Genomic DNA, 12,940 nt, shown 5'->3' on the forward strand with positions numbered 1-12,940 from the left:
CAGTCGTAATAGTCAGAAACTGGTTGAAAGGTGGGATTTGAAGCCGGCCGTCTCACTCTTTGCTTGCTCTCCGAACCACCACGTTTTACTCCGCCCAGAGAGCTGAGCTGGGGGTAGAGACTGCTGGGTGTGGTGAAGCGTCTGTCTCCATCTCTCAGCTGAAAGATTCAGTCACGCTCCTGCCCACCTTCTCTCCCTCCAAGTCGCTGCTTTCTTTCCTGGCTACTAGGTGGGTGGGAAGACCCTCCTTTCACCAAACCTTCTGAATCCTGAATGGTGCCGGGGCTAAGTCAGTGGCAGGCTAGGGAGTGATGTTCCAAAGACCGTCCTACACCCAGAAACAAAACTCAGGACACTATAGGAAAAGCAAAAGGAACGTAAAGCTGAGCCCTGAGGACTGGTTCCCTTGTAGCCATGTCTACAAAATAGTACCCTTTGTACTAGGTCCAGTGCTGGCCCTTCCCTGGACGTTGCTGGTTGAACAAAATCCCCTGGGCCCAATTCCCTGGACTCCAGGGACGAGGTAATAGTTGCTTGTCACTCGTATGTGGAAGGATGAGAAAGTAATCCACACTGGCAAGCCACCCGCCGAAGCAGCTACAGTTGTGCTTGTCAGTTTCTCATTATTAAAGACTTTGCAGTAAAAACAAGCTGTTTAGACTCCTGTACAGGCTTCCACCAAGCCAAACTACAAGCTAGTCATCCACATGGAATGTCTCCTCTTACAAATGATGATATCTGTGTGTTGTTTAATATATATATGTAATCTTCCTCATTCTCTCATGCCTTACTGTTCCCACTTATTTTATAAAGGTAAACTTAAAAGAGTTGGGGGGGGGGTTCTAATTTTTCATCGGCGAATGAAAATGTGTCATTTACCTTTCCATACTGTCAGATAAAGGCAGGGAGTTAATGGAACCTCCTAGCTCATGTTAACTGAGGCGGAAAGCTGAGTTTTCATAGTCGTGACGCTGGGTTGTCGCTGGTATTCCGAGCATTTTCAGCTGGGGAGACCGTTCACTCTCACTTGCTGTCACTTCACCCTTGTGTTACGAACGCCCTTCTTTCTCCATGGAGAGGAAACTAACACAGAGCTTCTAGAGCTCTGTCCACAGTCACCAAGGTCACAGAGCTGCTAGTTGACTGCTGGCTCCGTTCCACCGGTAAGCCATAAGCCTCTTCCCCAGCTAGTTCTAATCAGGAAAAAAAAAGGGAAATTTTTCAACTGAAATTCACCCTTGAACATTTGGAAAAGCGAAGAGCTCATTTCTATGAGTCATTTCTCTTCCCAGCGGCAGGGCTGCTGGAATAAAATGTCATGTCCCGAGCTGTACAGAGTCCGCTGGACTTCAGACGTTTGGTCTTGCTCATTTCAACCTTGCTCATCATATCCCCGGCTTTTACAGGTGCGAAAGTTGTGGAGCCGTTTTCCATTCTGAGTGCAAAGAAAAGTCTGTCCCCTGCCCAAGGTGTGTCCGCCGAGAGCTGCAAAAGAAACAGAAGTCTTTCTGGCGGAGGCTGAACGTGGACGAGAGCCTAGAAGAGGCTTGCAACATGTTTGAGCTCTCCTACCAGAACACCTGACTCAGCCGGAGCCCAAGGCCCGGGATTGACCTCTCGATGATCCATCAGCCCCAGTGGCGTCCTAACTAGCCAGTTAGACTCCTTTGAAGAAGAGTATGTCTCATCTTCAGCTAGATATAGATATATATTTATATACATGTACACACACCTACCTGTACGTATGTTCTGTGTAAGTCAATGTCTCAAAGGCCCACGGAGCCTCTGCAGCTCAAAAATCTACCAGTAGCTGAATTACACTTAGCCATGAATTTCAGCTGCTCGCTCCCAAGCAAAACGTGGTTTACACATGATTACTTTACGGTTCAGACTTTTCCCTTTTTTATTTTTTTTATTTATTATTATTATTTTTTTATTTTGGTTTTTTTTTTTTTTTTTTTTTTTTTTTTTTTTTTGGCTCTCAGGAGCCATTTTATTACACAGGACACAGGAGGAAGCACTTCCAACAGAACAACAATACTTTGGGTTATTTTTGTGTTATTTATTTTTAGCCTTCGCAGAGGATGAAGTAACTGAGGCACGCACCCGTTGCCGTCTGTTTCATAAGAAAACCTTCAGAATACAGGAATGACTTTTGGATCCTTCCAGGACCCGGTGTCCCTGGCTCTCTCACCTCAATTTCTTCTGCAAAGGTGGGGCCCCCTAAACTGAGCCGGATGGCTTGGAAATCGAGAGGGCAAGCTGCCTCTGACAGAAAGCAGGCACCCTGAGTTACTGGGAGAGCTAATTCCGATTTTGAAGTTAATCTCAGAAAAGTTTTTTTCTTCAGAAGGACCTCTGCCACCAACTTCTGCATGTTTGCACTCTGTCTGCTGGTCCGACTCCCAATTCTGCCTAATGATGCAACACCCCACCGTAGTTGCTAGGTTGTAAACGTGGCTCTCTCATGAGCAGTTTGCCAGGGTTTTCATGGGTCATATTTGTGATTTTTTTTAATGGTGCTGGCCTGAGGAAATTTCCTAGGATTGTTATTAAATACATTGGTGTGCAGACTGGTAGATATGCAGTGCATACATTCCAAGAGATGGTCTTAATTTCTTTTCACAGAATCTCCTGTAGGCAACTCCTGCCTATTCATTTTAAATACTTTATTTCTCATTGTTCTTCATCGTACTTTCATTTTGACTTTTGTCAGTTTAACCACTTCTACTTTCATATTTTTTCCTACTTTCTTATTGTTTAATCATTTTGAAAAATCAAAATACCAACTTTAGGCTATTAAGAAAGTAATAAGCTTACAAATACAGTTAATGAATTAAATCTAATATTATTTAAATAAACATATAGACACATATATACTTGCCACCTTAAAGTAAAACAAAAAGTGCTAAAATAATATCATAGGAATAAGAAATAAAACAAATTGCTTAGCCATATGACAGGCTAGTATGTTCCCACTGCAGTGCCCTTTTAAGAGATCTCTGCGATGGAAATAGCGGGTAAGGTGGCACCAGAAGTCATGGCTCCCATCCCTTCTACCTTAACTCTTTCTCGGACAGGAAAGTTAGTTTATGCGGCAGCAGTGCTCAGTAGCCTGCACGGGAAGATTCGGTGTTTCCACTGAGCAGATGCCTCCACAGCCTGCGTGGTTTAGTACCTTCGCTGCCATTCGGATCTGGAGAAGCCGTGGCTCGCAGACTCTGTGGTACATTCAGCCCTGCTGCTCTTTTCCCCGATGCCTTGCTCCCTCCAGACGCCACTCGTGATCCTTCTGTCCATCTAGAGACGTGACAGTTTAGACTGACTTTTTTTGCAGACTGTTAGGTATAAGCGTTTCACCTCTCAACCCATGCCAGTTCCTTTGGCCCCAGACCACACATTTCCATTTACTGGTTCAGCACCAAGCATGCATTCATTTTCTGATTATACAGTAGCTGTAACCAAGGCATGAAAACTACTTAAGAGGCCAAGACCCCATTCACAAGACGCTTTACGGTGCCTTTACTCTTGGAAAAACAGATTGACAACCTACCCACCCCCTCCACCGGCCCCCCGCCACCCCCCTCCCCCCCAGTTATAGAGAATGTTGTACACAAAAGAAAAAGGGTGGAAAATCTCAAACAAGCGCTTGGCAAACAGGCAAACAAATTCGATCATCTCCTCTTTCCTCCTCCCCTTAGTGAAATACAGCATTTATATTTTCAGCCTCAAGGATAGCAGAACAAGATCTTTCACAAGAGAATTATAGACCTGCTTATTATAAAACAGATGTGCTCCAATGGCAAAGTGCCTTTTCCCTCACCTCCCACTCCCTGCCCCTGCAGCTTGCTTCTGCCTTCGCTATAATTAATGTCCGTGTTGTTCCCACTGTCAGAGAGGCCATCCCCGGCACACTGCATTTGGAGACCTGAGTGCAAGGCCGCGTCCTCCCCTCCTAGCATGTCTGCTGTGTACAAAATTTCCTGTCCCACTGCACGGGCACCCAGGGTCAGACCTGCCGAGAGTCAGGGTAAAATCCTGATCCCTGTTCTAAAGGCCTTTGTTGTCGCCAGTGTCCGTGTAGAGGGCCCTGCTAAACATTGGCAGTCCCTGTGAACTTCTAAGGAGAACTTTCTGCTCACATCATTTTCTGCTTATTTTCAAATGGGAAAAAAAAATAGATGTGCTATCACCATCAGCTACCCAGAACTGAAACTGTGTCCCAGAGGCTTCTGTTTTCTCTCCTTTTTGTACATCCCTGACAGCCTGGTTGGTGCCGGCTGCAAGCCTACATGACACTCTCTGCCACCACCACCAAAATCTGGTAGGACAGAGCAGAGCTGGCTTCGGAGCCGGGTCTGCCATGAACATTCGAAATTGCCGTTTTCAGCCCAGAATGCCTGAGAGCACATGAACGCCCTTACTGTTTTCAACCCTAACAAATTATTTGGTGCACAGTTAGGTAATTGTTCCACTGCTTAGAAACCATCGAGACAAACGCAAATCTGTGGATTACCACCACCGTAAGTCCTCGCTAATACCTGCTTTCCTTCATGTTCTGTTTCTCACCCCATATTAAGTATCTTATATATAAAGCACATGAGAAAATGTCCAATTAATCTCCTAGAGCTGGCAGCCAACTCAGGGACCTCTTTTCACTCGAAAGGCCCATTCCCTGGTGTATGGCTTGAGGAACTCCCTCCTCACAGTGCCAGAAACCCATGCGTGAGACAGCCCAGCCCCGGCGAAATGTTGGCACCTAACCCTGCAGTAAGGAAGCCAGTTCCTAAAATAGATCTCAGTTTGTACCACTGTAGGAAGGCCACAGAGCACTTAAAACGCAGTCAACTGGAATGTGAGTCGTGTTCTTTCCAGGGCTGCTTTTTCCCAAATTTGAAAGCCTCTTTATATGAAAACCCTGTCCATGCTCATCTTCCACCTTTGCTTCGCTGCCTTTTCAGGGGACTGTAGCATAATGATTTTTGTGTCTGTAGTGCTAAAGTCTGATCTTTTTAGGAGCTTTAATATTTGATTAGCTGAGATTGTTCTAGACGAGGCCTCCACCAAAAACAGAATCTTGCTAGCATTTGGGATTTGTGGCTTCCAACCTCTTGAGCGGTATCCTTCAGACTCCTGCAAAGGGACTGCGCTATGATTTCCTTCCGACCGCAGTGAGAACCGAGGTGTTTGTATCACTGTATCTGTCGTAGGTCACCTTTGCTAAGATGGAGGGTGTTCCCTAGGATGGGGTCTGGCCTCCATTTTGCTTCCGTGTGCGTGTGTACACTGACTACTGGCACTGGATAGTTCCTCCCCATACCTCTTTGAAAAGGCTCGGGTTCCAAACCTATGGGTTTGTCTTCGCCCATTGCCTAGAAAGGCCATATGTGAATTACCATGGGGGGTTGGGGGGGACAGTGCGATCCCACACTGAACGCTTTCTGCAAAGACAGCGCCATCCGCGGAAGCCGAGATGCATTCATTCTGCTCCCGATTTAGGGTAAAGCTGATGCTGCTGTTCCTCTGTTTGGGGCAGAATTATTCATCTCCACTGAGCTGTCGCACTTTATTGAAATAACCGGATTATGAAGTAAATCTTCACCTCCTGATTCTAATACTGTTTGCCTGGAGTCAACACAAAGGTTATTTTATTTCACGTTTTTGCGTCTCCCGGTAAAGGGAGGCGCATGCCATCTTCCTCTTTATTTCGTGAATCTTCTGTCTCGATATTTTTCTTACTCTAAGATAATGTGGAAAAGTAGAGAGTGCGGGGCAAGACTACAAGAAACGAGCACCTCCCCCCCTGACAGGAACCGAGTCGGGGGTAATCTGCTTGTCTTTTCTTGGTACTTGTTGACAGCGGGCATTGGGAGCTTCACGTGTTGTGTGCCTTGTAACATTCTTCTCACCCTGAGTCCAGCAGAACTGACTGCTCTAGGTGGAACCCCGAGATGGGTGAATAAGCCCTGCTCAGTTAATCTAAGTGGACAAACGTTGATTTTTATCATGTGGGATAGCGTTTTGACAGTTAAGTCCCAGTATCTAGCAGCCTTCTTATTGGTAGATAATTCTAATTCCATTGTATTCAAAAAGTCTCTAACTCGATGGTTTTTCTTTAGAGTATTTTAGTGGAGTTTAGTGTGTTTTAGTGAGATTTTACCTTAGCAGGTAACATCCAAGTCATTGTTAAACTCTAGGTAAAAGTAAAAAGAAATGTGTAGAATACCCTCCTAAGCACACCCGTAGTTGCCAGGGGTTTTATTTAAAATGGGCTCCAACTGATCGCGTTAGTGGCCCTTTCCTCATAAAATGGCCCCTGGTGTGATGGAAGGCATTGTTAAGCTCCCGCTAACCCGAGTGAAGACACAGCTGCTGTTCTGCTTTGGTTCCTCTGTGTGGAAAGAGAAGCCATCTTGTTAGAAAGGTCTGGAGTGAGGCCAGTCTCCTCAGGTGGAAGATTCAGGCGCCTATAGCAACTCTCAGCACAGTGAAGCCTCTCTCCTACTGGCCAGAGAGCTGCAGACCAGCCTCCCTCCCCATCCCTGGACCTGCCTGGCCCCTAGTCCTGAGCCCTGGCCCAGATCCGGGCCTCATGGCTAGTAACCCGGCTGGTGGACACCTGTGGCTCCTCCTCCATGTGCACCGCCCCATTTCTTTCTTCTTGTAGGAGTGCCTTATAGTACTGCCTAGTGCTTCTAGTCTAGTCCATCTGACCCACTCGAAGCCTGCAGGACCCTTCGCCTAAACATGGATCACTTGGCTTCTTCCCTGCTGGCTACTCTTCATATAGATCACGCGGAGCCTACATATGCCATACGCATGTCAGACCTTTCACCTTCGTTTAACCTGGTGCCTTAACCTCATGAGAAAAAGGATTCCTGTGGGAAACACATCGTTAAAGTAGAATGGTAGAAACATTGGCTTCTTAGCTCCATTGACACTTTTACCAGGAAATACAAGAAATACAAACCACGAACTATTTTAACTTTGTTTTATGCCGTTTTTTAAATCACTCCTTTTGTTTGCCTGCTTGCTTACTTTCATTAACCAAACTCAGGGGAATGTCATGATGTCACCAAGGCTAATGGGTAGAGAAATCAAACCAGTTATCCAGCTTTGAATCTGTAAAGTCAGTAAACTTAGCCTCTTTCAGGGTAAGAAATTACGTAAACTTAAGAATTCCTTTTTCCTTTACTGTATACAGATTTTCTTTTTATTTTGTCACCTGTTTGCCAAGTGGGAAGTGGGAAACCTCTTGGATAAATTATAATAAAAATGTTTCTGTGTGGTGTTGGTAGTCCACTGAGCTATTACATTAGACTTTCACTGCTGGAGGCCTAGGCTCTGATAGTGGCCACCTTATTGAATGTTATTGTGAACAGCCAGGTGAAAATTTAAGAAAAATAAATCTGTCTTCAAGGAACAGTAAAAAGAGGGAAAATGCTTAGGTCGCAAATGAAAAGTATGGAACGTCGTGACGCAGAATACCTCTGCACGGCGGCTCTGCGTTCTGGGGTCAGATCGCTGTCCTTTTCCCTTATTTCTGCTCATGCACAAAAGAACTAAAATGTGGAGTTTAGGCTATTCTGTCACTCTGTGTTCAGCTATTAGGAATCACTAACGTGCTGACTTATCTATGTGATGTTTCTGTTTTGGCATAACTTAGTACTATTTTTGTTTACATCATTGTTTAAAATCAGTAACTGTAAGAATATAAAATGAAGTTGTATTGTTGACAAGACCCCTAGTTTTTATGGTCATCTGTCCTGTAATTTAAGTGCACCAGTTCCTAATGTGTAAAGTTATCTCTCCCTCAATAAACAGTGCAGAAAGTACCTTCCCTTCTCATAACTTCAGTAAAACACTGTTTTTGCAGGGGCAGTAAAAGCCCAAGAACGGCTGTGGATGTTAATTCAAATTTTGACCTTTATTGAATGTGAGCTACTAGGACTTTAAAATACCTTTTAAGGTTAGTTTTACAGATAGATTTTGTGTTTTTCTAAATTCATCAATCTATAATATTCTCAGCCCTACCTATAGTTTATGAAAAATATAGCATAATATCGTTTTAATGCAGATGTAGTGTTACGGTCTTTATTTGCCAAATCAGGGCATGATTTCTTTTAGTTCTGAGACAAACCTGCCAATGCTGATGCACAGAATGTCCTCCTATGAAGCCTTTTTACTCTGGTTTCATCTCGTCTCTGTGCTTTCCAAATTAGATGGGCAAACACCAGGCAGGAGGCCACTAGGCAAGGGTGCTGGTCATTCCTGCAGACCTTATGTTGGGGGCAAAGAGCGAAAAGTCAAAATTGGGTGTTTAAATGAGAAATAGCCATCTGGGAGTTGAGAAATGATTGGAAATATCCGTACTTCCTTGCCTGGGCTGGCCCTCACCCTTCCATCACAAACGTCATGGGGCGCAATGAGTGTCCATGTGGAACCTTTCAAAAGCACCATTGGAACTGACTTTCTCAAAGAAAGGCATTGAAAATACTAGAAAAGGTGCTTCTCGTTAAACATTTACCAAAGGTGAAGGTGAACCCTGAGCCTCACTCCCCAAGACACACCTAAACAAGTTCATGCCCAGCCTCCCCTCCCCCACCTACCGGAAACCAACTGGGGTTCACGCCCAAGCCGCCCAGGAACAACTGGACTTCATCCTCACAAGAAACCTGCCACGATACATGGTAAAAGGCACTGAGTTAATGTTTCACTGAACCAAACTGGACACACAACCTAGTCAGAGCCCCGATTCATCCGAATCACAGGACAGACTTGCCCCAGTTGTAGTACATTGGAGTGGCTGGATAACGCCAGGAAGTTTTGACATTATCAAAGAGAAGATATGCAAAGATGCTTTCAGAAGGCAGGAAGGCGACACCCTCCCACTCATCTCTGCACACCCTCAGGAGATGGTGATTTGAATCTCCCTTAATTGTTCCCCAACCTGCCACCTATCCTTTGATGATGGCTCAAGATGGTGGCTCGAATCAATGGTTCCCACATTAGAAACACAAAAACAAAAGCAAAATGTCAGGACCCCATCACAGACAATTGAATCAGAATCTCTCTGAATGGGGCCTGAGTATTTGTCTTTCTTAAAAGCTCTCTGGGTGATTCCCATGCGTTCTGAAAGTTAAGAACCACTAGATTAAATGAAGCAAGTTGCCCTGAAATAAACATTTGCTTGGCACACTGGTGGCCCACAGTGGGAAGGATGTCAAAGGATGTGGAGGGACTGAATGGCTCTGGTTGCCCTCCAGCTAACAGCTGTTGCCTCCCTTCTTCCCAGCAGACTCAGAACAGTACTTTGGAACTTGCTGTTCATGGACTGCAATCGTTTCCATAAAACCTTACCCTTTATTTTCTTCTAGGGTGTGGTTAGTGTCTATTTATCCAACATATACCACTGCCAGACAGCCTGGTGAATGGAAGTGGCCAGGTCCTGGCCACAGGTGACTAAGCTGGCCTACAAAGGAAGCCTTGTACTCTCTCTCTCTCTCTTTTTTTTTTATTCCTCCTAGTTATGCTGCAATCGTTCTCAAATGCATGCATATGAGAGTTCGCTCCTAGTTCAGGCCCAACCGATGAACATGAACCTCATCACTCTGGAGAGTGGTATTTAAAATGGAAAATCACTAGGTGCTTCTTGCCCAGAAAGGCCTGTGAAATTCAGGAAATTTTGAGCTGTGTCCAGATTTGCCTTGGTTCAGTAGAAGAACTAGACTTTAAAACGAACCAGTCATTCCAAACCCAGGCACCTATTGAACTGATGATTTTCAACCTCACCTGCCAGTTACAGGTGAATGGGAATATAGGGCACTTCTCACCCTCGGCTCCCTTTAGAAAGTCAGTAACCGTAGTGACGTGTGTTCTCATCGACGGAACACTTTTTCAGAGGGTTCGGAGTCGTAGAAAAGATGTGATCTCCTCCATTCCCACAATGCTTACCACATATGGGCACACCCGCAGCAGTGAAGAATTTATTCAAAACCGCCATAAGAAGCTAGTAGTGCTAAAGGACAGGAAAGCAACAAGAAATGAACTTGGGTCTACCTGGAATGTGTTCTAAAGCAGCATCATTAGAAACTGCATTGCCGATTAGGAAAAAAAAATGTTTTACATTTATTTTTATTACTGTTTTGGGTGCCTATTGGGGTAAAAGATTCCTCCCCCACAAGAACAAAGGCCCCTGGTACATAGTACCCAGGAAGCCTGAGGCGAAACACATCCAGGATATAGTTAATTCTCTCCTGTTTGCATCCATTTCTTCATACCCTGGGCAGGAAAGTCTAGCAGGAAGAACAAATTGTTCCCATAGCTGAGCGTACAGAAATTTTGATTTATGTGAACCGACTTGCAATTTACCTGGACAATAGGGAAATTCACTACTTCTCTACCTTTATTTCATATTCCTCCACTAAGGGCTATTGGTTTTAATCAAATTAGCTAGAGTTCATATGATATTTTGGATCCTGCCACACAACCTCAGGCAGCTGTTGGTCTGGGAGAAATTCCTCCAGCTTTTGTCCAGACGCTCCCAGACAGCCTGATATGAGAATCACTTTCAGTGACTCCCCTGTTCTCCCAGGATGGTCTGTTGTTCTGAAGCTAAAAGCTGCTATTAGCACAGTAATTTTTTCAAATGAACATTGGGCTAAATTATCTCAAACATAGAAAGGAACATCTCTCACCGTGTGATGGAAAATTGCCATCCAAATCACAAGACTATACAAAGCACATATTAATTTTGGGCCCAAGGACATCCAAATTGCCGTAGCCTCCGTGCTGTATTGTGATGACATGCTCTTAATAATGTCAGGTTCCGGGGACACCACGAGGTGCACGCTGTTATGAAAATAAACCAGAAGCCTTCTCCATTAGGATCGCCGCACACATGCCCAAGCCCAGCCGGAGGGATTTTGCTTTGCAATTCAAGCCTTTTGCAGAGGAAATAAATTCCAATTGCACAGGCAGAGAAGAAAATTTGAATTCTAAACTGGGTCAACCTCCCCAAATGGCTTTCTCACTGCTGCCCAAGCAGCAGCCATCAGCAGTGCCAGCGCCCGGAGGAGACGCCTGACAACAGATGTCTCAGGAGGGAAATCCCACTCGTGCACATTCGACTCCACAGCAGGTGAGAGGGCAAGCACCGGCTCATAGGCCTTGCCAAGAGCCAGCGCCTGTAGTGAACACGCGTCAACATGTGGTCCGACGGATAGTCGGCCCCACCCAGACTGCCTCCGAACCGGCCCCCCCCGGCACCCCGTCAGCTCATATGGCCCACCACAGGGTGTTTCTAATGAGGATTATTAGATTTTTCCTGGTTGGTTCCACCTACTCTTGTTACTTATTTTTTTTTCCAATTTTGAAAAAATATCACAAAGCAAATCCCAGTCATAATAACATTTTATGCTTACATGCTTTAGCACACATCTAAAAAAAGATCTTATTTTCTTCTACGTAGTCACAATGCCATTACATACCTAACAAAGTTAACAAGAATTCCTTGTTATCATCTGATATTCACTTCCAAATCACATTTATCTGATTGTCTTAAAAACATCCTTTTTGTTTGTTTGCTCAAACACCGAGGCGTGTGTAAAATAAAAATAAGACTATGAGGCTTGGTGAATTGTAAAGGGCTATATGGTGCCCCCCCAGCTTCCCTTCCCCGCTTACGGGACAGATATCAGTGCCCCTCCTTCCAGGTATTCCTGGGGGCTGTCAATCAAAGTCCTCTTCCTCTTGGGACCCACAGCCCAAGCTAGGCCAGCAGGAATTTGAATCTTGAGGGGAGCACACATGTCGGAGTGCGATGTCTAGGCAGCGTGTCCATTAGTTCCTGCTCCCTCAAAACTACCCTGAACTCTGTTCCTCCAAAGACCTGGTTTCACTGCTTAAATTCTATCAACTGTGCAACAAATAGCTTCTCTCTTCGAGAGCTGGTTTCTGACACGAGAACTTTCCCATGCACTTTCCCACTACGATTTCTCCGCTGTCGCTACACGTTTGGAGCCTCATCCCCACCTGTGCACCCGGCAGACACTGCAATGTGAACGAACATACAAGTGTGGGCCCTGCCGGGGTGCACGTTTCTGGCCTCTGTATTCAGAAAGCTGTACCAAGGCTAAGAGAAAAAGTTAACTGTGAAAAGGTACATTCTCCTTCAGGAGCTGGCTACATCCCTAACCTGATAATAGTGACCTATCCGAGGGCGAACACCTGCCTGACTAAAACAACTTTGCTCCAAGAAACACGTTCGGTTCTTAGAAACCCGAGTGGAGGGAAGGCTTTATTTGCAGAGACAGCAGTTGCCCCCAGGGTGCAAAGTCAGTTCCCTGGCACCAGGTGCCTGAGCTGACACCCCGAGATATTCCTCACCTTTGCCCTTCAGATGCCCTCACCAAGAAGACTCTAGAATTTAAGTGCTCTTCATTCAGGTCTTTCTTTGGGTTATTTCACTTTAAACTCTAAGATAGTCATGGAATACAATTAAAAGACACAAAAATCTGTCAGAGAGAAGAGCTCTCCATGACCTCTCCCAAATAAAAGACTGACCAGGTGTTATCTAGAAAATGTCATTGTTTGCAGTGTGGTTATTGGGCCTACTGCTGATCATCTGTTTGTTTGTTTTTTAAATCAGATAGAAATGACCGTTTGATTAAGATTGTTATTTAATGCAGGCGGGAGCCTGACAATTATCTATCATTATGGTCAGAACTTTTCAACTTTAATTCCTCCTTAATAAAACTTCTGCTCTCAGGCCACGAAAAGACAGAGACAATGGAAGGGGTGGAACTCTCTGCTGCCACGTGAACATTATGCTAGTGCAGCCGGTCTCCACTGTGGTCCCCGGACCAGTAGCATCGGCTGGAAATGGGTTAGGCGCATTCTCGGGTACCACCTGAACCTGGCGGGGGCGGGGGGAGGGGAA

The 12,940-nt window shown here is 45.2% G+C and overlaps 1 protein-coding gene across 1 annotated transcript in view; it reads left to right on the forward strand.

The window, feature by feature from the left end:
* The window catches only part of PLEKHM3 (pleckstrin homology domain containing M3), a 164,732-nt gene extending 156,897 nt beyond the window's left edge, over positions 1-7,835 (forward strand). Inside the window, exon 8 of the mRNA XM_016135036.2 lies at positions 1,407-7,835. Within this exon, the coding sequence (XP_015990522.2) occupies positions 1,407-1,584 (178 nt within the window). The 3' untranslated portion in view covers positions 1,585-7,835. The remainder of the gene's footprint in view (positions 1-1,406) is intronic.
* The last annotated feature ends 5,105 nt before the right edge of the window (positions 7,836-12,940 follow it).

This window comes from Rousettus aegyptiacus, unplaced genomic scaffold (assembly GCF_014176215.1).
Source record: "Rousettus aegyptiacus isolate mRouAeg1 unplaced genomic scaffold, mRouAeg1.p scaffold_m13_p_2, whole genome shotgun sequence".
NCBI lineage: Eukaryota > Metazoa > Chordata > Mammalia > Chiroptera > Pteropodidae > Rousettus > Rousettus aegyptiacus.